The sequence below is a fragment of the Schistocerca americana genome, chromosome 6 (assembly GCF_021461395.2).
Source record: "Schistocerca americana isolate TAMUIC-IGC-003095 chromosome 6, iqSchAmer2.1, whole genome shotgun sequence".
Classification (NCBI taxonomy): Eukaryota; Metazoa; Arthropoda; class Insecta; order Orthoptera; family Acrididae; genus Schistocerca; species Schistocerca americana.
Window position 1 is genome coordinate 238,681,061 of NC_060124.1, and position 26,215 is coordinate 238,707,275.

At 44.4% G+C, this 26,215-nt stretch overlaps 1 protein-coding gene across 1 annotated transcript in view; it reads right to left on the reverse strand.

Annotated features, from left to right (window-relative positions):
• LOC124620069 overlaps positions 1-26,215 on the reverse strand; it is a 717,768-nt gene that overhangs the window by 335,110 nt on the left and 356,443 nt on the right. Inside the window, exon 2 of the mRNA XM_047146736.1 lies at positions 8,929-9,134. Coding sequence (XP_047002692.1) covers positions 8,929-9,134 — 206 coding nt within the window. The remainder of the gene's footprint in view (positions 1-8,928; positions 9,135-26,215) is intronic.

Consider the following 26,215-nt stretch of genomic DNA (forward strand, 5'->3'; position numbering starts at 1 on the left):
TCGGTCGGGTGTGTAGAGGTGGCGGAGTGGCGTCAGATTGTGAGCGCGACTCGTCGACCACGGTGGTATTCGTAGCAGAAGGAGGGTCACCGGTACATGGTCCAACGGACGGCGGCCAGTGGGAGGAGAAGAGAGCGCCGATGCGTAGGTGATCGGCAAAACAGTCGTCAGAGTCGTCTGGCAGTTGGGTCATTCGTCGCTAAAGACACTCAGATTTGAGGTGGTTTTCTTTCAAGCACCTGGAACAGGTCTTGGGTTGGCCGTCGTATGTGACGACCGCGCGGCAACCGCTGATTTGCGGGGGGTACGTTTGGAATTGCGCCCATCGTTCGACAGTGTGGTCATGTTCAGTACCATAGAGGCGGAAAGTCGCGATAACTTCTTCCGCCAAGAGCTCGAACGGGAGTTCGAAGACTCGTATGGTGCGCATTCCCAAGACTGCCGCACCGACATTTCCGTCCCCGTGGCAAAAGCGTAGTCCGTGTTTGAAGTCACGAAGTGTTCTTCCGCACAACGCGTCTTTGACGAATTTGGCTTACAACGTACTGCTTAATAAGGACAAATGGATGCCCAAGATGTCGGAAGTAGGGATCTTAGCAACGTCGCGTAGGAAGCGTTCCACTTCCAAGGCCTTTGGTTTGCGTACCATGAAGTTTCCGACTTTGATAAAGTTCGGATTGTAGGCTATCGCGATTTCGGTTTATCGTATCGCGACATTGCTGCTCGCGTTGGTCGAGATCCAATTACTGTTTGCAGAATATGGAATAGGGGGGTTCAGGAGGGTAATACGGAACGCCGTGCTGGATCCCAACGGCCTCGTATCACTACCAGTCGAGATGACAGGCATCTTATCCGCATGGCTGTAACGGATCGTGCAGCGACGTCTCGATCCCTGCGTCAGCACATGGGGACGTTTGCAAGACAACAACCATCTGCACGAACAGTTTGACGACGTTTGCAGCAGCATGGACTATCAGCTCGCAGACCATGGCTCCGGTTAGCCTTGACGCTACATCACATACAGGAGCGCCTGCGATGGTGTACTCAACGACGAACCTGGGTGCACGAATGGCAGAACGTCATTTTTCGGATGAATCCAGGTTCTGTTTACAGCATCATGATGGTCGCATCCATGTTTGGCGACATCGCGGTGAACGCACATTGGAAGCGTGTATTCGTCATCGCCATACTGGCGTATCACCCGGTGTGATGGTATGGGGTGCCAATGGTTACACGTCTCGGTCACCTATTGTTTGCATTGCCGGCACTTTGAACAGTGGAAGTTACATTTCAGATGTGTTACGACCCGTGGCTCTACCTTACATTCGATCCCTGCGAAACCCTACATTTCAGCAGGATAATGCACGACCGCGTGTTGCAGGTCCTGTACGGGCCTTCCTGAACAGAAAATGTTCGACTGCTGCCCTGGCCAGCACATTCTCCAGATCTCTCCCCAATTGAAAACGTCTGGTCAATGGTGGCCGAGCAACTGGCTCGTCACAATACGCCAGTTACTACTCTTGATGAACTGTGGTATCGTGTTGAAGCTGCATGGGCAGCTGTACATGTACACGCCATGCAAGCTCTGTTTGACTCAATGCCCAGGCGTATCAAGGCCGTTATTACGGCCAGAGGTGGTTGTTCTGGGTACTGATTTCTCAGGATCTATTTACCCAATCTGCGTGAAAATGTAATCACATGTCAGTTCTAGCATAATATATTTGTCCAATGAATACCTGTTTATCATCTGCATTTCTTCTTGGTGTAGCAATTTTAATGGCCAGTAGTGTATTTGTGCATCCTCACTGAAGAAGTTGGATTCATGGCCCAGTTGGGCGTATCAGTTATATGAATGCGTGATGTTTCTTCCTTCGGACATGTGCCAAAGAACAGACGCTACGCATTGATATAATTGCTTGATGTGCTGGGCATTCGGATGTGGCAGTGCTTGATATTGGTTCAAATGGTTCACATGGATCTATGGGACTTAACATCTGAGGTCATCAGTCCCGTGGACCTTAGAACTACTTAAAACTGACTAACCTAAGGACATCACACACATCCATGCCAGAGGCAGGATTCGAACCTGCGATCGTAGCGGTCGCGCGGTTCCAGACTGAAGCGTCTAGATCCGCTCGGCCACAACGGCCGACGCTCGGTACTGGACTGCGTGCAATCATACGGGCAGGAATGCTCGTCTTTATAGTTCCGGTCGACCGCGTCTGACCCACAGGAGGGAGCGTCTTCTTATCCTGGCCAAAGCACATCGAAACCTCTCCACATCTGCGCCTGCCGTCCCAGAACAAATAACAGCTTCCCGTTATATTCTGTGTCATCCGCGTCATTGGTCGGAGACTAATGGTAGCCGGACTAGGGAATTGGCGTCCGATGCGTAGGCTACACTTAACACCACAACAAAAACGGCTGCAATTAATGCATTGTAGGACATGCAGCGCAATATATGTCACAGCATGATACTTTGTATAACGAATAATTCTGTTATCTGGTAAAAGGATTATTGATTCTGTGCAAAGAGAATACATGCCCCAAACAACAATCAACAAACCCGAAAATAAGACTCAATCGAGAAAATCAACCAAAAGAGATGACTAGACACGTACTTACCATCTGCATGGAATTTCGAATAAAATAAATGACACATTAAAATATACGGCGGTTAAATTAACATTAAGAACAACAAACAATTTGCTTGCTGTTGTGGCCGAGCAGTTCTAGGCGCTTCAGTCTGGAACCGCGCGACCGCTACAGTCGCAGGTTTGAATCCTGCCTCGGGCATGGATGTGTGTGATGTCCTTAGGTTAGTTAGATTTAAGTAGTTCTACGTTCTAGGGGACTGATGACCTCAGATGTTGAGTCCCATAGTGCGGAGAGCCATTTGAACCATTTTAACAAACAATTTCAACAGAAAAATCCTTTCAGGAAAAACCACCTTACGAAATTACCCATATCCAGGAGTGTATAAAATCACCTACGATATCCGTGAAAAATTTTACGTAGCACAAACAGGGAGAAATTTCACCATTAGATATTGAGAACAGACATATTAACAGCAACTAATCTCACTTCTTCCTACACATAAAAAGGCAGAATCATACAGCAGAAAACATAGAAACTGCGCTCCAAATATTACACAAGCTTCTGAAAAAGATCACTATGATTTTTTAAAAGAATTTAAAATGTACATGCACACCGTAAAATATTGTAAACGAATAGACAGATCTAACACACGAACACTACCTCTAAGAAATTATTGTCCTTCTAAAACGGTAAAGCATATAGCATCAAAACCTCAGGATTACATATTTAACGACTACAGACGACAATATAATCATGACTTATGATAAGTACGAATACAATCAAACTTCAGACACACAGCACATGTCCAATAGCTGCCAAACTTCATGTCAGCTATCAAAATTAAGTTATGTAAATAACATTTCAAATCAGATAAAGACAGCAGAGAACGACAACACAAAGGTGCAGTACGTACGAACGTCAAGAAATCCTAGATGTAATAAAATAGTCAAACATATCTTACTTAAACTACTACCAAATAGATGATATCTATACTGTTCGTATTAATCGGACGTTGTGGTACAAAATAACACTGACGCCGAAATAAGCCTAAGATATAGAATCAATCAACATTTCAGAATCTAATTTGAACTGTTCCTTATATAAAATGTCATAGAAGCGGCTGCATTTGCCGTAGTGTCGTTACTGGGAAGTATGGACTTCTGATAAATGGCGTCACATTGTGTTCAACAATGGATAGCGGTTCTGCACTACCCCTTATGTTCATAGTCGACGAGGACAGCGCGGACCCGAGGAGAATCCCGGGTCTTCCAATTATTTTGAGGGGCACGGATGTGTTGCTTCTGTCATCAAGGTGCGAGGAGCCATCGGATATGACTCCTGGTCACGGCTGACAGTGGCTGAGTCCAGTCCGGCGGTGCAACGGTACGTCATGGACATCCTTCGTCCACGTGATACCTCTCATGCGACAGTATAGTGGTACCCTTTTTCAACAGATCAATGAACGTCCACAATTGGTAAGTATTTCTACGAATTGTCTGTGTCGTATCGAGACACACCATTGGTCAGCATCATCCCCAGCTCGGTCCCTGATAGAACTTACGCGGAATCAGATTCGGCGTCAACACCGTGCCAGTGCCAATACCCACAATATCGAGGACCATTTACATCAGATGTGGGGCAGCTTGATTCAGGGCAGGATAAAACGGATTTCAACACCCTTCCCAACCGAATAATTGCATACTTCCAAGCCAGAGAGGGTGCTAAGTAATACTGATAAGTCGGCCGAAACTGCAAAGTTCACCGAAAATTTGATTTGATGTTGATTTGCTGAAAATAACATAACAACCTGTGAAGTGTCATTTTGTTTCCTTCTCCTGCGTACTTCACTTTTTTGCCACGCCCTATCTTGTTATTTAAAAGGGCTCATCAGAAAAGACGCTAAACTGGACCGTGTGCTATTTTTACAATTTCGCGCAGATTATATGTGACTTCGGCAATGAACGTTACGGTAAATAATCGAGTGCGCGCTTAGGCACATGTTATTAGTCTGATAGCTAGTTTCAAATCTGAGCTCACTCCGTCGTAGAGCTGATGCTTTATCATGCCTGCATACCTCAGGCCGTGGCTAAATGACATTTCTTGACACGAGTGCGGATTAAGAGTATTACTCTGAATTTTGAAAATTACAATACAAGGGCAAAACCTTACGTAAAACAGCAGTTCAACCGATTCTTGATAACTGTTCGCCAGTCTTGGACACCTATGGAGTAGGGCTGAGAAAGTAGAGATTCAGTACAAACCTTCGTAATTTGTCAAGCGTTCGTTTAGCCAGCATGAGTGTGTCACAGAGGTGTTCAAAGAACTGGAGTGGGAGGCGTTGCAATAAAGACTTTGTGCGCAAAGGATAGTATTACAGAACTCCTAGAGTCCCCATTTCATAAAGAGTGAAGCAACTGTGCCGTGATACAGATGGCACAACTGGAGGTCCCCGCTTGCTCGTCAAGTGCTGCTAAAGTCACAAGCACTTCATCGTTCCGTGCGAGAGGGCACCCATAACATAGAGTGTGGGCCGCAGCTAGCGCCTTGGGCGCCGATGAGCGGCTGGTGGAAGTGCACTGGGAAAGCGAGACGAACAAGGCGCCTGGGGCAGCGATGGAGAAGGCCGAGCCAGCGCTGGGGAGGACGATTCGCTGCCAGTGGAGGGTCGTGCGGGGGAGTACGAAAGGGGCAGCCCGGTGGCGGGCGAACACAACGAACGCGGAACCAGCTGGACGCATGGATGCTGTTATTTTATTTCCTGTTATCTGCAGCAGTCACTTGCTGTTGTAGTATTCAAGTAGCGCGTATGCCATTGTACTTTGTTGAGCGGTGCTTAAGACGTAGCCTAACTTGTCCTTCGGCTGATACCGCTATTTAAGTTGACAACTATGTGGTCTGATGATTTTACATATTGGTATTTTTATTCCGCGTTGATGAGATGATCATTTCGGTTTTTGAACTCCGCCTTATGCAAAACACTATGTTTTTCTTTCCCTATGTACCCAGATATTTTTCTGTGAGTCTCGATTTGGTTCATTGAGAATATTATTCGAATTTCATGATTTTTTTCTATTTTCGGCCTAAAAACTATAAAATTTGCATTTTTTAAATCTTGCTTCGATTATTCACCTGAAATTACATTAATTGTGAAAGTGGATTTGTACAGGTCGTCATGTTTTTGTGCGTGTACAAATCCCCTCTTGGTTCAAATGGCTTTGAGCACTATGGGACTTATCTTCTGAGGTCATCAGTCCCCTAGAACTTAGAACTACTTAAACCTAACTAATCTAAGGACATCACACATATCCATGCCCGAGGCAGGATTCGAACCTGCGACCGTAGCGGTCGCGTGGTTCCAGACTGAAGCACCTAGAACCGCTCGACCACTCCGACCGGCAAAATCCCCTCTCACTATTGATGTAGTTTCAGATGAGCAATCTAAACAAAATTAAAAAGGCACATGTAAAATTTCTTAGGCTTCACCGGGAAGAACAACCACAAACTACGTATAATGTTTTTAGAGAAATAAATTGAGGCCGTAGAAGATGACACGTAGGTGTCGAAACATGTTTGGGTAAATAAAGAAAGAAGTATATTGTATTCTGAAGGGCGTGGAGTTAAAAAACTGAAATCTGATTCGCAAATCCAGAAGGAACATCAACAGGAGTTTCCATTATCAGTACAATTACTTGATCACATTAGCTGAGAAAATCCATGCTACACCAATGGTATCTTTTACTAGTACGGTCTGTGGGCAAATTAAATTCCATAGTGACACTTTCGAAGTTGTAAATTATAAGTGCTTCGAACAGTATTGCTTCTTTGGATTTTGTAAATTTGTTATTTTTCATTCTCATTCTGTGTGTAAGATTATTTAACCCGAAGTGGTTGGGAGGCTGTGAACTACGCATGCAAACGAACTGAATATGGCAAATTCCTGCAATTAATTGCTAGATAACATGTCAACCTGTTCTCATTTGCCGCTTCAGTTTGGGTATAAACAGATTTGTAACTTTAGTTGTGCATAGGACGTCGTGAGTTGCTGTTGAAACAAGTATGAGATTGCTGGGGTTTGTTAAATCCGAACACACCACTATCGAATTGTAAGACGAAAAACTCAAGGCACCCATTTGAGTGCATATTTGTGAGTATTTTGCGAAAGATTTGTATTTGATTGTATAATTAAGAGCAAATATTATTACAGTTGGATCATTATAGGCGTGAATGGGACCAAGTGCGAGTATTCATTGATAACTTACTTGATGAGGTCCAATTGATTCTAATGGTGGAGATAAGTAAGCTGCTGTTATTGTCAGTGATCACAAAACGCCAAAGTAAGAAGGAGATGAAAATTATAAAGACGAGGTCAGTGGTAGTTATGATCTGGGAAAAAAACCACTAAATGGAGAAAAGAATTGCGCCAGTAAGGAGAAATTAGATGGTCAATCATGAAAATGCTTTTAGCATAATGAGTGCCTTGTAGTACTGTCTATGTATATAAGGTATTTTGGTAATTGTAAGCCGCGCAGGATTAGCCGAGCGGTATAGGGCGCTGCAGACATCGCTTGTGCGGCTGGTCCCGGCAGAGGTTCGAGTCCTCCCTCGGGCATGAGCGTGTGTGTTCGTGCGTAGGATAATTTAGGTTAAGTAGTGTGTAAGCTTAGAGACTGATGACCTTAGCAGTTAAGTCCCATAAGATTTCACACACATCTGAACATTTTTGGTAATTGTAACCTCTGTTATTTCAATACAATAGCTTCGGACAGCAAAGATTAATTTCAATATTGTATGATTCAATATCAGTAACTGGCTTGTGACTACTAATTAATGAATAAAATTCCGTTTTATTGTTGTCACTACGTATTAATAACATTAGTTTATAGTAATAATTTACAGCTGATTAAATCATTAAATTCGAAATTAAAATATTCAATACATGGAAGAAACTACATAGGATGTAGTACATCTACATCTATATCTACAATTATACTCCGCAATCCACCCAACGGTGTGTGGCGGAGGGCACTTTACGTGCCACTGTCATTGCCTCCGTTTCCTGTTCCACTCGAGTCTGGTTCGCGGGAAGAACGACTGCCGGAAAGCCTCCGTGCCCGCTCGAATCTCTCTAATTTTACATTCGTGATCTCCTCGGGAGGTATAAGTAGGGGGAAGCAATATATTCGATACCTCATCCAGAAACGCACTCTCTCAAAACCTGGACAGCAAGCTACACCGCGATGCAGAGCGCCCCTCTTGCAGAGTCTGCCACTTGAGTTTGCTAAACATCTCCGTAACGCTATCACGCTTACCAAATAACCCTGTGACGAAACGCGCCGCTCTTCTTTGAATCTTCTCTATCTCCTCCGTCAACCCGATCTGGTACGGATCCCACACTGATGAGCAATACTCAAGTATAGGTCGAACGAGTGTTATGTAAGCCACCTCCTTCGCTGGTGGACTACATTTTCTAATGACTCTCCCAATGCATCTCAACCTGGCACCCGCCTTAAAACAACAATTAATTTTATGTGATCATAGCACTTCAAATCGTTCCGTTCGCATATTCCCAAATATTTTACAGAAGTAAATGCTACCAGTGTTTGTTCCGCTATCATATAATCACACAATAAAGGATCCTTCTTTCTATGTATTCGCAATAGACTACATTTGTCTATGTTAAGGGTCAGTTGCCGCTCCCTGCACCAAGTGCCTATCCGCTGCACATCTTCCTGTATTTCCCTGCAATTATCTAATGCTGCAACTTCTCTGTATACTACAGCATCATCCGCGAAAAGCCGCATGGAACTTCCGACGCTATCTACTGGGTCATTTATATCACACGTTGGGTAAGAATTCCAGGCCACACCCCTGCCGGGTTAAAGGGTCATTTGAGTTGTTGTTTACAGGTGTAGTATTAGCAAGAGTTAAACTATAATGAAATTATGTTCTCACAATTCCGACTCTTTCCAATCTACAGTTCCGACGCCGCTGCATACCTACCAAAACCCACTGTTTCCTCAAACATACACTTCACGCAATCATCACAACTATAAAATTCTAAAAATTCGAGCCCACATAGAGGGTTACCGACACTATATGTCCACGTTAACAACCAGCGGCTGGAGTAGGCAGTGGGAGAATGATACCTGTGCACCGTGTACCCTCCGCCACACATTGTATCCATCAGAGTACAGAAATAGATGTAGAACCCGAATGGATCACGAGCTGTCTTTGGCAAAGACAGACGATAAGAACATTATCCCCAGTTCTAGCCTCGGCGCCGCAAATGGGTTCAAAGGAGTAGGAACTCTGAGCAGATTCAGTACTCACGTCGACGACGACCCCAGGCAGCTGGAAGATCTGGGCCGGCGGCGTGTCCCTGGGCACGAAGCGGTAGAACTCGCGGCCGTCCTTGTACCACTTGACCGAGTAGAGCGACTCGCCCTCCAGGTCGTAGTGGCACTCGAGGCGCGCGTTCTGGTGCAGCACCGTGTGCATCGGGATCCTCACCTCGACCAGCCGCAGGCTCCAGCCCCCTGCAACAAAAAGCACTCACTCACTGACGACCAGGCTTCACAGTTACTGACAGACAAACACATACACGGTGTACAACTAAACAACTGGCTATTAAAAAGAGATGCAGATGATAAACAGGTATTCATTGGACAAATATATTATACTAGAACGGACATGTGATTACATTTTCACGCAAATTGGGTGCACAGATCCTGAGAAATCAGTTCCCAGAACAACCACCTCTGGCCGTAATAACGACCTTGATACGCCTGGGCATTGAGTCAAACAGAGCTTGGATGGCGTGTGCAACTTCAACACGATACCACAGTTCATCAAGAGTAGTGACTGGCGTATTGTGACGAACCAGTTACTCGGCCACCATTGACCAGACGTTTTCAGTTGGTGAGAGATCTCGAGAACGTGCTGGCCAGGGCAGCAGTCGAGCAATTTCTGTATCCAGAAGGTCCGTACAGAACCTGCAACATGCGGTCGTGCATTATCCTGCTGAAATCTAGGGTTTCGCAAGGATCGATTGAAGGGTAGAGCCACGGGTCGTAACACATCTGAAGTGTAACGTCCACTGTTCAAAGTGCCGTCAATGAAACAAGAGGTGACCGAGACGTGTAACCGATGGCACACCATACCATCACGCCGAGTGATGCGCCAGTATGGCGATGACTAATAAATGCTTCCAATGTGCGTTCACCCCGATGTCGGCAACTCTAAACAGAACCTAGATTCATTCGAAGAAATTACGTTTTGCCATTCGTGCACCCAGGTTCGTCGTTGAGTACACCATCGCAGGCGCTCATGTCTGTGAAGCAGCGTCAAGGCTAACTGGAGCTATGGTCTGCGAGCTGATAGTCCATGCTACTGCAAACGTCGTCGAACTGTTCGTGCAGATTGTCGTTGTCTTGCAAAGATCCCCATCTGTTGACTCAGGGATCGAGACGTGGCGGCACGATCCGTTACAGCCAAGCGGATAAAATGCCTGTCATCTCGACTGCTAGTGATACGAGGCCGTTGGGATGCAGCACGGCGTTCCGTATTACCCTCCTGAACCCATCGATTTCATATTCTGCTAACAGTCATTGGATCTAGACCAACGCGAGCAGCAATGTCGCGATACGATAAACCGCAATCGCGATAGGCTACAATCCGACCTTTATCAAAGTCGCGTTTCTCCTCCTTACACGAGGCATCACAACAACGTTTCACCATGCAACGCTGGTCAACTGCGGTTTGTGTATGAGAAATCGGTTGGAAACTTTCCTCATGTCAGCACGTTGTAGGTGTCGCCACCGGCACCAACCTTGTGTGAATGCTCTGAAAAGGTAATCAGTTGCATATCACAGCATCTTCTTCCTGTTGGTTAAATTTCGCGTCTGTAGCACGTAATCTTCGTGGTGTAGCAATTTTAATGGCCAGTAGTGTATTAATACCGGAAAGTCATACGGAAGAAGATATAGGTTAACGGAAGTACGAGGTCCGTTCTGCAGTAAACGCAACATGTTTACCCCGGCTAATATCGCTTTAGAAAATGCTGAGTTTGTTGTGGACATCGTAGAATATTTCTACTTCAGCCCCTATAGTTGTATGAAGTTTCGATAGGTGGCGGCGCTGTATGTAGCGTTCTACCTGACATCTCAGCAGAGAGGTGTCGTAGAGTTCCTTTTGGCGGAAAAGCAGTGCATCGCAAACATACCGAGGCACTTTCAGAATGTATTCATAGACCTGTCAGTGAACAAAAGCACGGTGAGCCGTTGGTCGTGGCGTATGTCATCAGCGCAGCAAGGTAGCGGAAACCTGTTCGGTCTCCCGCGTGGCAGCCGGCCACAAACAGCTGTGACTCCTGAAATATTGGAAGGTGCGGACGCTTTCATTGGAGCTGATTGACGGATAAAAACCAAACATCTCGCTGCAAAACTGAACGTCTCTGTTGGGAGTGGTCACAAAAGTTCCCTGGACTCTGCTTCCTCATCTACTCTAAAGCGTGCTACCATATGGGCATGTAGTCTCTCCCACTAAGGTGCCATCAAGCTGTCGCATTCAACGGAGATTATGTGAAAAAGTAGGATTTCGTCGCCAGAAGAGTAGGGAATAATCTAGCATGTGGGAATTCTGAATGAAACTAACTTACTCTTAGAAAAAATATTAGTATTCAATGAACCTCGTAAAAATGTCTCAGTAAACAAGGGTCGATAAAGCAGATGTTAGCAACTGCGAAAGAGTGAAAGCGAGCCCGCTGACCGAAACATTATGACCACTGTCCAAAACGACAATGAATGATATGTGGTGCCGTTGCAGACACGTGACGCGAAAAGGAAAATATGCAAGGGCGGCAGTGACGAATAGGAAATCTTCTAGTGACAAAATGGGTCGCGAATGGGGAAATACACTGACACAAGAGACTTGAAAAAGAGTAAATTATTAGTGCCTCGTGCTTGGGAACGAGAATTTCGGAAACCGCGAAGCCGTTGCTGTTCACATTCTGTTGTGGTAAACATCTATGGAAAGTGGATGAAGAACGGTGAAACCACGAGTAGGCGACAGGGTGTTGGACGTCCACTCCACATCATAGGAACGTAGATGTCAGAGAATTCTCGGCTCTGTGGCAGGTGGGTACCGTGCTGGAGCAGGTGCAATTGGTTTGGAGTACACCTTTCAACGCACATTGTTGAATTTGACGGTCCGCAGCAGATGCCCTCTACGTGTTTCCACATTGAGAGCGATAACATCAATTATGATTAAAATTGCCAAGGGTTCATCGATATTGGTCGGTGAATGAATGCAAACGTGTCACCAGGTGGAATGAATCATGTTTTTTGTTCCAGTATATCGTTAGCAGTATTCAGATAGGCTGTCATCCAAGAGAACGACAGCTCGAAAAATGCACAACGCCATGGATGAAGGCCAGTGGATGCAGTATTGTGCTATGGGGGAGATTTAGTTGGACTTCCATGGGATGAGTGGAAGCAATCGAGGTCACCAAGAGAGCTGTGGACTGTATAAACACAACTGTGGGCCACCAGATCTCGTCGACAGAATGATCCAGCAGGGTAACTGTCCGTATCAGCATCTCAGGTCATGCTGTAAGTATGATAGAGAAAGCACATTTATGTCTTGCACACAGAATTTGCTTCACACAAATCCGATGGAAAATATCTAAGTCAATATAGGCCGCCAACTGCGCAAATACAAACCAGGTACTGTTATTTGCGATAGCTGTGGGTAGACATTTGGTGCTACATATCTGTGGAAAAATATTAACTGACTGTCGCAACCTTACCATTCACAATCGCTGCTGTATTGCATTCCAAAGCTGGACCAACACACTACTAAGGAGCTCATAACGTGAGTGATGTTTTCGTTCTGTAACGGAGTGTGCACTAATATGGAACTTATTGGTATACTAAAATTGTGTGCCAGACAAAGACTATAAGTCTGGACCCTTTCCTTTCGCCGGAGAGTGACCTGCCAACTGAGCTATCCAAGCACTACTCATAACCCGTCCTTACAGCTTTGCTTTTACCAGTACTACGTCTCCTACCTTCCAAACTTCATAGCAGCTCTCCTGCGAATGTAAGTAAATGTGAAATTTTCGATTAAGTATTTATCTAATTGAGCACAAATTTCACACAGGGTCTGTGCAGTTCAATACTTCTTTAGCACGTTGAATATTACACTTTTACTGTACGCTTGTATATATTATAGGAGTAGGTCCTCCATTAGCCACCCTCGTGTAAACATACTACACTAGCCTCTGCAGACAGTTATGAATTATTTCAAACATTGCTGGATCATCATATACATTATGTGATCAAAAGTATCAGGACATCTGACTGAAAATTACTTACAAGTTCGTGGCGCCCTCCATCGGTAATGCTGGAATTCAATATGGTGTTGGCCCATCCTTAGACTTGATGAAAACTTCCACTATCGCAGGCATATGTTCACTCTGGTGCTAGAAGGTTTCTTGCGGAATGGCAGTCCATTCTTCATCGAGTACTTCACTCAGGGCCGGCCTTAGCCATCCAGGTGCCCCGGGCGAGTCGTCCAGTTGGCGCCCTTTATTGTGTAAATAGCGAACCTGGCAGTGCTTTGCAACACGGTATTTGACTGTTTTCTAGAAATCGTCTTAAGTGGTTAATGGCGTCATCTTATGATCATAAGATGGTCTCTTCAATCGTAAATTTGAGTATTTTATTTTTTTAAATGGAAATGAAACCCAAATAATCTGAAAGCCCGCTAAGACGCTCCATGTGAGTCTTGTGTAGCCTGTGACGTCAGTCCAGCATGCTGCCGTAACAGTCAGTATAGCAGTGATATATTGTTTGGGCATTCACGTTTCGGGAAATTGTCTAAAAATATTCCGTAGTACTGCACTGTACATCTACAAAAACTCCAGAAAATTGTTTTTGCGTGTTCCAAACAAAGAAAAGATGCGTAAAATGTGGTTGAAACAGGCTCGTATATCCCAAATATTTCTTTTCTTTTCTGTAGCACCCCTGTACTAAAGCGAACAAAACAAATCAAAAATTATTCAAATTGGTCACGCCATTTCTTTGTTTTGGTGAGACTAACACACAACAATTGATTTTTATATATAGGAGGTAATATGTATAATGAAAAAACACTAATTTTGAATTGGGTACCATATTTTTATTGAATTTAATATAACTGTAAGCTATAAACCTATATTTTCTGTCAGTCATCTGAACACAAAACATATTACGCCTAATGAAAAACAATTATAAACGACTAAAATTTTACTTTTCTCGCTTTTCTGTCGGCAAAGTCTCTGATCAGATTAGCAAAGTCCAGGTTTTCTGCAACTTCATTTTCAATGGACAGTGAGGCCAAACTGGTTAGTCTTGTTTGAGACATTGTAGACCGCAAGTACGTTTTTATCAACTTCAGTTTGGAAAAACTGCGTTCGCCGCTTGCGACAGTCACTGGTATTGTTAGCAAAATACGTAACGTTATCCAGATGTTGGGATATAACTCTTGAAGATTATGCTTTCTTATGAAGTTTAAGGCTTCAATAGGCGTTGCCTGGCTGTCTTCGAGATAGTGTTGCAGGCCTAAAATTTCGTCGCACAGCAAATTTCCATCAATATCTGACTTCATGTTGACAGTTAACTTTTCTTTTAATTTAGAACAGCATTGTATTAGTTCTTCTTTATTTTGATTTTTTTTTAATGTCAAACAAGAAACTCCACGTCGCAGAAAATTCTTGCATCTGTTCAAATCTTTCTTTCATGGATATGTGCACGGTGTCCAACAGTGCATTGAAAAAGTCTACTTTAAACTTCTCATTTGGGTCAGTTATTTGATCATCAACAGCCTCTTCACCCGGCCTGCGTTTAATACGTCTTAATCGCATTTGTGGTTTAAATAATGGCTGCGTATCAAGATCCGAAGCCAGTTCAGTTGCTGTTACAATAGCTTGTTCGAAACCTGTTTGTCTATATGTTTCCAAATAAGAGCAACATTTGTCAAGGATTCCCATAAACTAGACAAAGTTGATTGTGGGTGACTGACTTGCTTTACTCACAACGTTAATTTGGAACAGAACATCATACCATGTCACGAGAGAAACAATGAAGCGGAAGTCTTTTAATTGTCCTCCTAGTGTTGTCGCTTCGTGTGACACCGCAGCATCGCTTTGTTCAGTAGCATCGGCCAAGGAAACCAAAGCGTCATGCATTTCGCATAATTGATAACGAACCGCTTTGACGCTATCAATTCGAGCTTCCCAGCGTGTGTCACTTACATTTTTCAGGGTGTATATCTTCAAATGGTCGGTCAAAATTTTCCATCTATTTACCGATCCAGCAAATAGATTAAACATTTTTTGTAACATTCCGAACAGTGTCACGGATTTTACTGATGATTTTGCCGCATCACACAATACCAAATTATAACTATGGCATCCACATGGCACAAAAAAGCTAGTGGATTTAACTTCTTAATTCTGTTCTGGACGCCTTTATTTTTCCCCTTCATGTTCGCGCCGTTATCGTAGCCCTGTCCTCTGCAGTCATTAATGTTAAGGTCAAGATAACACAATGTTTTTAAAATGCTTTCTGTGAGGCCTTCACCGGTTGTATCATCTATTTGCAGAAATGAGATGAAATGTTCTTTTACACTTACGCCATTCTCTGTTATGTCGGCGCATCTTAAAGTTATCGAAAGTTGTTCTTTGTGTCTTATATCTGGAGTACAGTCGGCTATGATTGCATAATACTTTGAACCCTTTATGCGGGATACGATTGTAGACATAACGTGTGATGCCATGAGTTCTATTAATTCATTTTGTATATTTTTGCCGCAATAATGGTCAGCCAAATCACCATTCAATGCCAGTCTGACGTGCTCTTCCGTTATTGGATCAAACTTTGCCAATAACTGTACAAGACCTAAGAATTTTCCATTATTTGGGGTAAATAATTTATCTGATAACCCTCTGAATGCCATATTATTTTCAGGTAAATACAAAGTAATGTGCATCAATCTTTGAAGCGCATTGCTCCATCGTAAACTTTCTTTAGAAATTAGCTTTTGTTCTTCCTTATCAACAGTTAATCCAGCTTTAAACCTGATTTCAGCTTCAGTCCATTGAGTAAATGCTTTTTTGTGGTTAGGACTATTTTCATGCAGTTTCAGAGCTTCACTTAGAAGTTTCCAATTTCTGAAACCCACAGTGGTAGTCAAATTAGTAGTTGACTTTAAATCAAACAGTCGACAACAAAAGCAAAAGACACTGTCGTTTGATGCAGAATATACTAGCCACCGTCGTCTGATAGTTTCTTCGTTTGATAGTTTTCTTGTGTAATGAGTTGAAGAGAAATGACGCCCATTTTCATCTTTTGGAAAGTTATTTAGACATACTTGTGAGGGTCCACATATTATAATGCGATCTATATCTCTAGCATATAGTACTTTTGGCCACGTACCTACATCAGAAACATTGTATTCTTTTATTGCAAGAACGTTGATACTTTCATCGACCACAGATGTCATGTGTTGATTTTGACTTGGAGAAATATCAGAGGATTCATGCAAAGATGTACTGCGCTGGTCAATTTGATCACCTTCAATAGGTGATTGTATATTTTTTGTGTATAATTGTTCACAGTCTGAAGAAATATTTGCTGATACATGGACTTTTTATTCAATATCTGAAGTATTTGCCTTAGAATTTCCTTTGAGGTACTTACAAATATTCATGTGCTTTTTAGTTTCTTCAAGAACTTTTTCTTTTTCAGCTTTTCTTTTCCGATTTTCTGAACCAGAAAGCTTTTTTTTAATCATTTCCTTCTCTTCTGGCATGATTTAATGATTTGACAAATTATTGCTTGGACAATGCTCTATTTCGCGACCACAATATTCGATCTATAACAAATAAAGAAATTCACCTATCAGTAGACGTAACTAGAAAAAAACCTGAACTGAAAGATAAAAATGTTTTTCGCACATACCAGAAAATTAAAATGTTGACATAGTCACGACACTCGTTTCACTCACAATAATTCAGCCACGAAAACATGACCGCTGCATCCGACTCTTACCGACAATTACTGACATGCGGGTGCAAATCGTAGCGCTGCCAACATATGCAGTCTAACAAACATTGTGTGGCGCTGTATTATTTCAGTAAGTTAGGGGAGAATTCTCTATGAATGCAGTGCACGCATTGCATGATATATTAATTAATGTACATGAGTCATTAAGTCACAAATATTCGATGTAAATACATTCGTATTAATTAAATTATAATGTAATGTATATTTCACAGTCTGTATTTTCTTTTATTTGGAACGACCGGTAGTTTCTGTTGTAAACGAGAGATGGTGCGGCTGCATGGGCTCTTCCTTGTTGCAGTTCTTGAAACAAATAAGAGAGGTGCTTTGGTAGAGCCCGTGCTAGCCCGCGTCAAACATGGATGGTTGCAGACAATGCGAAGATTGCATTCAGCATGATTTCTCTTCTGCTACCCCGAATTCATCGCGCATTCGTGAGATTAGCGACGTATGTTGAATGAGACTGAATAATATTTTAGTTTCGCGAAATGGGTGATTGTAAATTGTAATTTTTTTTTTACATGCGTTTAGTACGTGGCGCCCCTTGGGCCCCGGCGCCCTGGGCGACCGCCCGAGTCGCCCCACCCTAAAGCCGGCGCTGACTTCACTGAGGAGAGGTACCGACGTTGGTCGGGGAGGCCTGGAATGAAGTCGGGTATCGAAAACATTCCAAAGGTGTTCTATAGGATTCAGGTCAGGACTCGGTGCAGGCCAGTTCATTACACGGATGTGATAGTCTGGTAACCACTCCGCCACAGGCTGTGCATTATGAAGAGGTGCTCGATCGCGTTGAAAGATGCAGTCGCTATTCCCGTATTGCTCTTCAACATTGGGAAGGAAGAAGGTGCTTAAGAAATCAATGTGGGCCTGTGCAGTTATAGTGGCACGCAAAACAACGTGGGGTGCAAGCCCCTCCATGAAGAACACGACCACACCATAACACTACCACCTCCGAATTTTACTATTGGCACTACACACGCTGACAGATGACGTTCACCGGGCATTCGCTATACCAACACTCTCTGCTAGCTGATCGCCACATTGTGTACCATGAGTTGTCACTCCAAGCAACGTTTTTCCACTGTTCTGTCATCCAAGGTTTACGCTCGTTACACCAAGCGAAGCGTCGTTTGGCATTTAGCGGCGTGGTGTGGCTTATGAGCAGCCGCTCGATCATGAAATCTAAGTTTTCCCACCTCCCGCCTAACTGTCCCAGTACTTGCAGTGGATCGTGATGCACTTTGGAATTCCTGTGTGATGGTCTGGATAGATGTCTGCCTATTACACATTATGACCCTTTTTCACTGTCGGTGGTCTCTGTCAGTCAACAGACGAGGTCGGCCTGTATGCTTCTGTGCTGTACGTGTCCTGTCCCTTCAGGTTTCCACTTGACTATCACATCAGAAACAGTGGACATAGGGATGTTTAGGAGTGTAGAAATCTCGCGTACTGACGTATGTCACAAGTGACACCCAATCACTTGACCACGTTCAAAGGCCGTGAGTTCCTCGGAGCACCCCACTGTGCTCTCTCACTGTGTCTAATGACTACTGAGGCCCCTGATATGGAGTGCCTGGCAGCAGATGGCAGCACAATTTACCTAATATGAGCCGGCCGCTGTGGCCGAGCGGTTCTAGGCGCTTCAGTCCGGAACCGCGCTGCTGCTACGGCCGCAAGTTCGAATCCTGCCTCGGATACGGCTGTGTGTGATGTCCTTAGGTTAGTTAGGTTTAAGAAGTTCTAAGTCTAGGTGACTGATGACCTCAGATGTTGAGTTCCATAGTGTTTAGAGCCATTTTGAATCTAATATGAAAAAAATATGTTTTTGTGGTTGTCCGGATACTTTTGATCGCACAGTTTAAATGTTGATAAAAATGTAAAATGTGCTGCTCCAGCTCTTCAACCTCATGAACATTACTGTTCTACACTTCATTTTTGAGTTGACACCAGACATAAAAAACCATATTTTTAAAGTCAGTTGATCTAGGTGGCCAGGGTACATGCCCTTCTCAACTCATCGGTTTTAGACCATATTGGCACGCTGCATATCTCTCATCATGAGCAAAATGTGTCGGTGCACTATCGCGTATCTACTACAATTCTCAACCATGGACAGTGAGAGACGTTAGAGCCTAAGTGGATGGCGAATTAATTGAGAAGCTTACATTTCAAATAGATTTATACTGTCTAGGATAGTGGTCGTCAAACTTTCGTGCTCAAGAGCCAATAACGACCTCGTGGGGAGCCACCTCGGGCCGCATATATAGGTAGCTTATTGTTGATATTTGTAACCTACATAAATTAGCACCTGATTACCCACAAAAGACTAGCTACAATAAGGGAATGATATATTGTTCGCCGGCCTCCACTACTGATCGTTAAAATTCGCACCATTCGGAATGCTTCGTGTCTAGTGTTCTGTTTGATGGTTGTCACCCACAGCGACCCTAAAGTTGAAACAGGGTGTTTCCCCGACGAACCGTTCTTGTGTTTGTGTGAGTGGATAATTACTTAATTGAAACAGTATTTGTACTTACATTTAAATTCGTTATGCCATAAGGAACATGATCAGAGATATTTATTAAATGCTATGATGTCATTCTTCTTCTGCTCATTGCGCTGTAGTCAACAGCCTCAACCTAATTTCATATCTCTTGTTACACATAAGTACGGCATTGCGTCCACGAATCGATAAGTCACAATCTACACGACAGAAGCGGATCAGTACGATCGAGCACGCCATTCAGTTGTCAGGACTGCAAGAAAAACAATAAAACCTTCCCCCTCTCTCATCCTCTATCCCCGCAGTGTCCGCGTTAGTTACCTCTCGGCCACAGAAGTAGACGGTTAATTTTACTTAGCTCGCGACCGAATCCTCCAGCCTCAATTAAAACAAAGCACATCTCAAAATATTACTCTCTCTGGAAATATTATTACGGGAATGGAACGGGAAAACTACACTGTTAGGAAGCTCTTAAAGTCAGATGATATTTTTGGATCCGGCTGTTAGCTGCTAGATGCATCCTACGCACACCAAAACAAGTTTTTCATCACCCCGGTTCGAAGAGTGCCAGAAGACAGACGTTGACTGTGGATATTGTATCACAGAAACAGTCCCATTGACTGTTCAGAGAAGTCATTAAACACGCCCTAAGATGTAAGCACCCACGCATGGGCAGCGCCTATTAGACGGAGGGGTTCGACAGCCGATCAGTTCCAGCATTCCGCAAGGAAGGAAGAACACGGCTCATGTTGTCTATAGTTCAACCACTCCTAGACGGTCAATACCGTGGTTTGATAGCGTCCGCATTGTTACTTTGTGCTAGGAAGGACTCTCAACAAGGGAAGTGTCCAGGCGTCTCGGATGAATCAAAGCGACGTTATTCGGACATGGAGGAATACAGGGAGACAGGTTTTATCGATAACACGACTCGCTCAGGTCGCCCAAGGGCTACTAACGCAGTGGATGACGTCCATGGCGAGGTCCATCTTTGCAACCACGACACCATGCAGCGCGGTATAGATGAGCTCAACAACATGCCGAATGGACCGCTCAGGATAGGCATCACTTTCTCTTCTCCGATGAGTGTCGCATATGTCTTCAACCAGATAATCGTCGGAGCCGTGTTTGGAGGCAACCCGGTCAGGCTGAACGCCTTAGACACACTGTCCAGCTAGTGCAGAAAGGTGGAGTTTCCCTGCTGTTTTGGGGTGGCATTATGTGGGGCCGACGTACGCCGCTGGTGGTCATGGACGGCGCCCTAATGGCTGTACGATACGAGAATTCCATCCTCTGACCCATAGTGCAACCATTTCGGCAGCATATTGGGGAGGAGGCATTCGTCTTCATGGACAACAATTCGCACCCCAATCGTGCACATCTTGTGAATGACTTCCTGCAGGATAACGACATCGCTCGACTAGAGTGCCCAGCATGTTCTCCAGACATGAATCCAATCGGACATGCCTGGCATAGATTGAAAAGGGCTGTTAATGGATGACGTGACCCATCAACCACTCTGATGAATCTACGCCAAATCGCCGTTGAGAACTGGGATAATCTGGACGAACAGTGCCTTGATGAACTTGTGGATAGTATGCCACGACGAATATAGGCATGCATCAATGAAAGAGGACGTGCTACTGGGTGTTAGAGGCACCGGTGTCTAAAGCAGTGTGGGCCACCACCTCCGAAGGTGTCGCTGTGTGGTGGTACAACATGCAATGTGTGGTTTTCATGAGCAATACAAAGAGCGGCAATGATGTTTATGCTGATTTTTATTCCAAATTCCTGTACAGGTACCGGAACTCTCGGAACCGAGGTGATGCAAAACTTTTTTTGATTTGTCTATAATGAAACACGGTTGCGAAGATCACCACCTATGTAGGTGGCGCTGTTAAGTACCGCTGGCCGCACGAATACTTGGTTCAAGTCGAACGCGACCCGCGGGTCGGCGTTTGATGAGCACTGCTGTAGGTCATTATCTTATTCTACCCTCAGTGATGGACTGAAACCACACATTCGCAACTCTCTCTTAAACGGCTCTTTGCAGGGCGACTTTGACTGGAAAGTTTTTGTTGTTTTAATTACTATACATTCAGCGTATTTAATTTAGGAATGTTCTAAGTCGCCACGATATTTTTGCACCAATCTTTCTCGGTCTTGTTTCATTAGGTGTAAAAGGTGACTCAGGCGTCCAAGAACTTACACCGTCGTCAGCCTCACATGCTCACTGCCGAAACCAATGCTGTGTGAGTAACTTACAGGCAACGGTCTACTGAGTCAGGATATAGACCCGAAAATTATCACATAATCAGTCTAGTGCCATATACATTAAAATAACTATTATAAATACTCTAGACGGTAATGGAAGGGAAAGGTGAAAGCAGATGAAAACCTCTTCTACTGAGTGACCACTTGGTCTACCTCAGTAAACAGCAGCGCCACTGCCCTCCTATATCAGTACTAAGTCCTCCGGTCCGACTGGTCGTTTTTGTTTACACGTCGGTGCTGCTGTGACACCTTGTGCCGCACAGGTCCTAGTATGAGCGTCGAATATGATATTTGTGATGGGCCGTCCTTATTAAAAAAATAGAAATATAGTAATGAAATTACTGATTTAGCACTGCGAATTCAGTTCAATAAAGACCAGGACAATTCTTAGTTGATTTTCGTGACGAAGATCGTATGGAAATTGCCCAACAAAGCTGAAAACCGAAAGAGAAGTGTTGGCTACACATTTCAAACTTTGCACGTAAAAAAATGTTTAGGTGAGACTAAAGAGTGCGGCTCTACTTCTTCTCTGTATGTTCTTTTCTTCCTACGTGCCAAATAAAATCGAAAATGACTTCCCTCGTTCAATAAATTTGATTTCTTCACTGTTGAAAGAATTTTCACTAAAATGTATATTTATTCGCATTCTTATTTATGCGCTGTGTAGGCTGTTTCTCCGTCCAGGTATTGCAGAACCTAAATACTATTTTGCTTTGACAGATTTAGGCTCTCTTGTGAGCAGTGGGAATACTATCAGGTCCATAAGCTACCTTTGTAATGTGCTTTGAAGCCACAGAAAGCTATACAATAACAACTGATAAGGTACAACAGCACAAAATCCATAACTATAACACGAGTGAGTGCGGCAAGGTTTATTCATAACGTCTAGCAATAGCAGACGACGGCACAGTCTTAGGTGTCAACGTACTTTCAGTCTGTACACGTAGCGTAATGAGGTTTCCAGAACTATAAACTCGGGACAGTCTAGCGATCATCGACGTCACCGACTCACTGGCGACGTACTTGGCGGCTGTTTTAAATCCAGGCAAGTGCTCCGCACACACCGACAGTAGTCGATTTTGATCTGTCTAAAGCGTGCTTACGAGAGAAGTATTGCGGTTAGGAGAGAAAAGGGACTCGAGGGGCAAGTAGAAAAAAAATTGAGTCCCGCTTACTGGCCGTAGATGAGCCAACTGGGTCCGTCCGACCGCCGTGTCATCCTCTGCCAGTGTTGTCATGGGAAGAGGTACAGGTGGGCCTTGTGGTCAGCAGGCCGTTCTCCCGATCGTTGTCGGGTTTTCTAACCTTGGTACCGCTGGTAGTCGCTTGAGTAACTCTTCAGTTGACTTCACAGGGCTGAATACACCCGTACGAGTTCTCCCACCAGGAAAAATCCTTCACAATCCTGGGAATCGAAACGCTGTCTCCCAGATGGCAGTCAGCTTCGTTGACCATCTCAGGCACTGAAGAGGACATGGAGCAATTTTAGCACTGCGGTCAACAATATAAAACGAAAGACAATGAAATATGCATTCCATAGGCAGATTTGTAGAAGGATATACAGAACATAAAATCCCGTATGAGGCCTGCGATCATTTTTATGTTAATAATTGGCAACCAGTTCGACACTTTCATCGAGTTGTCAAGGCTGTGCACCTGGTTGGTTAGGAAGGACTTGAAGTTTGGAATGTCTGAAGATGGGTGTAATCCCGAAACGTGTAACATGTTCTAATAAGAGTCAATTGAACATCTCATGACTTCATTGCGATTTGTAGAAGGTTTTTAGTAATTCTGTAGGGAATAAAACGTCTTTCGTTATTAACTAATATTTTATCGACTACAGGGATAAAAGTCTAACAGTAGTCTTTTTTTTTTGTCTTTGCACGGTGGGAAGGGCACAGGAAGTAAGCAGCAGTTTCCGAGTGACATCTGGGATGGTTTACTGCTCAAGGTAACAACATATGAAGGCTGATGCAACGGTATGGAAGTCTTTTCCGGATTTGGTGTCGACCCGGAGTGGTTCTGTCCTTCGGGCACGACTTGTGTCTGGTGGTGCTGAGTAGTGCACAGGTGGCGTGGTGATCGACGCTGTGGCGAGTGGAACGCGCCTGGCTCCCGGAGAGAATGGCACAGTCGGTAGTGCGATGAGCCGGCAGCGGTGTCGGCAGCCACCGGCGGCCTCTGGCGAAATAGCGCTCGATCAGCGGTGACTACATGCGATGTAGTGAGGCCCATTGGAAGGCGACAGCGATGTTTGCTCTGGGCGATGGCGGTGTCGGCTGCACCTGGGAGGCAGCGCTCGATCATTGGGGCCGCCCAGAGTACAGTGACAGCCACGGAGTGCGCTGGCGTAGACCCAATGAACCGGCGACGCCGTCGGCAGGTGTCGGGGACCGAGAGGAGCAACTCATTGGCCAATGGTGGCTGCCCGAGGAAGCAGCGATACCGAAGGGACGGCGAGGCGTACGATAATGCTTTGACTAGTAGACTTCGAGCAACCGGAGCAATTCCCCAGATCGGGAGAACCATATCTATATTGGTGGCTTTTCTTTCATTTATTCTTACGTAAGTCCCCACAAAGTGGTCAGATTGACAGCGGATGAAAAGACTCTTCGGCCAGAGACTACATGTATTTAAGAGATGGGTAAATTATATAAAAAATTTGAAAATAACAGATTAGTTTTTAAAACACACATAGGGGAATGATAGTTACGATTTTACATTAAAACAAATAACAATAAACGAAGTTCAATAAAAACAATACCAGTCGCCGTAGTATACGTTTATTTCTAGGCTACCAGTGTCGACGTTACACTACGTCGTCTTCAGTCCTAAACTGCTCCAATCCAGTACCCTCCGTGTTACAAAAGTAGCAGTGCCTTTAACTGGTCTCGTAATAGCTTTTACGGGCATTCGTGTTTGCTGGACAACAGTCCAACAGTTGCTGACTGTTGTCCAACGAGCACGGATGATGCCATGTTGTAATGCTGATGCTGGTGATACATGAAAATAATAGTGGAGGTGATGGAGGTGTAATGATGAATATGACAGTGCGGTCCTGTAGAAAAGCCGGCCGAAGTGGCCGTGCGGTTAAAGGCGCTGCAGTCAGGAACCGCAAGACCGCTACGGTCGCAGGTTCGAATCCTGCCTCGGGCATGGATGTTTGTGATGTCCTTAGGTTAGTTAGGTTTAACTAGTTCAAAGTTCTAGGGGACTAATGACCTCAGCAGTTGAGTCCCATAGTGCTCAGAGCCATTTGAACCATTTTTGAACCTGTAGAAAAGCAGGTACGACAATTGGTAATCAAGGTAGAGCAAGGGTGAAAGATAAAATGAAGGTATCGTGTGAGGTGGAGCATGTGATTAGGCTTAGAAGTAGGGGTATATATCAGAACGGATTTCGTTGTTGGGGGCTGGGAGTTGTCTGAAACTGTTGCTGGCCTCGGCACGGCTTTTAAAGGCAGGAGTACTGATATGAACGTAATCACGTGACTTTGGACGCAACGCTGATATTATGGGTGGTGTATGGGCACACGTGTGCACACACGTGACCCCGGGTGAAGAAAATACCTCCGCACCGTTAACGGCGGTGCGGGCGCAGCAAGCTGGAACTTGGAGCCTTTAACGAGGAAACGCCTGCGGTCGAGCCGCTAGACAACCCACACGACATGTTGGTAATGTTGGCGGTTGCAGGGATCCTGCAAGGGGCCAGCTACAATAGTCTTTATTCAAACCAGACTCGAGTAGGCGGTATTGATACAAGAGGCCATAATCAGGAAAAAGTGTAAAGCAGGTTAGCTCATTAAGGCACAAATGAATTACAGACATTGGCTGCACGTGAGTATTGATGGAAGTCAAAGGGGAGAGTTCAAAATTTGTGGCGGACTATGATTCGAACCCAGGTCCCTGCTTACTCGGCCGTTCCTTTGACTATTAAGCCAGTCGGACACAATGTAATAGTAACTGCACGGAGTACCCTACTACGCCTCTCGCCAGACCCAAATTCTCAACTTATCCACAGACTACGAATGTTGCGCAGCTTGCTCATTATCCTCATTTCTAGCGGAATTTCGCCGATTTTCGGAAGACCTAGCCTGTCGTGAATCTGTACTAAAGAGGTCATTGGCCGTCTCCGCCTTAACTATATGTACGTGGTGCCTGTTCTTCCGGACATGTCCGAAAGAATAGACCACACACACACACACACACACACACACACACACACACACACACACACACACATATATATATATATATATATATATATATATATTAACTAGAAAATATGTACTTCTATGTGACAGTTTTGCACTGTCTGATCGTTGGTATCCGAACCCCATTTGTAATGCTGAATTGCCAGTAAATGCCACGACAGGTGGATCCACCGGTATAAAGGAGGCAGGGACCATCAGCGCTGTCAGTACAGAGGCAGTAACAGGACAATGGGTCATCAGGAGAGAGCAGTGAACTCTGACGTGGACTAGTCATTGAATGTCATCTGAGGAACACTCTATCAATAAAATTTCAACTCTTCTACAGCTTCTTAAGTCGACTGTTGGTGATTTGATTGAGAAGTGGGGACGAGAAGGAACAATAAAGGGTAAACAATGAAATCTAAACGAAGACCAGCCAAACCTCATGTACTGACGGACGGGTACAGTCGAACACTGCAGCATACGTATGTAAAAAGTCTCTTGAAATCAACGGAAGAAATAACTCGTCAGTTCAATTGTGCTACCAGC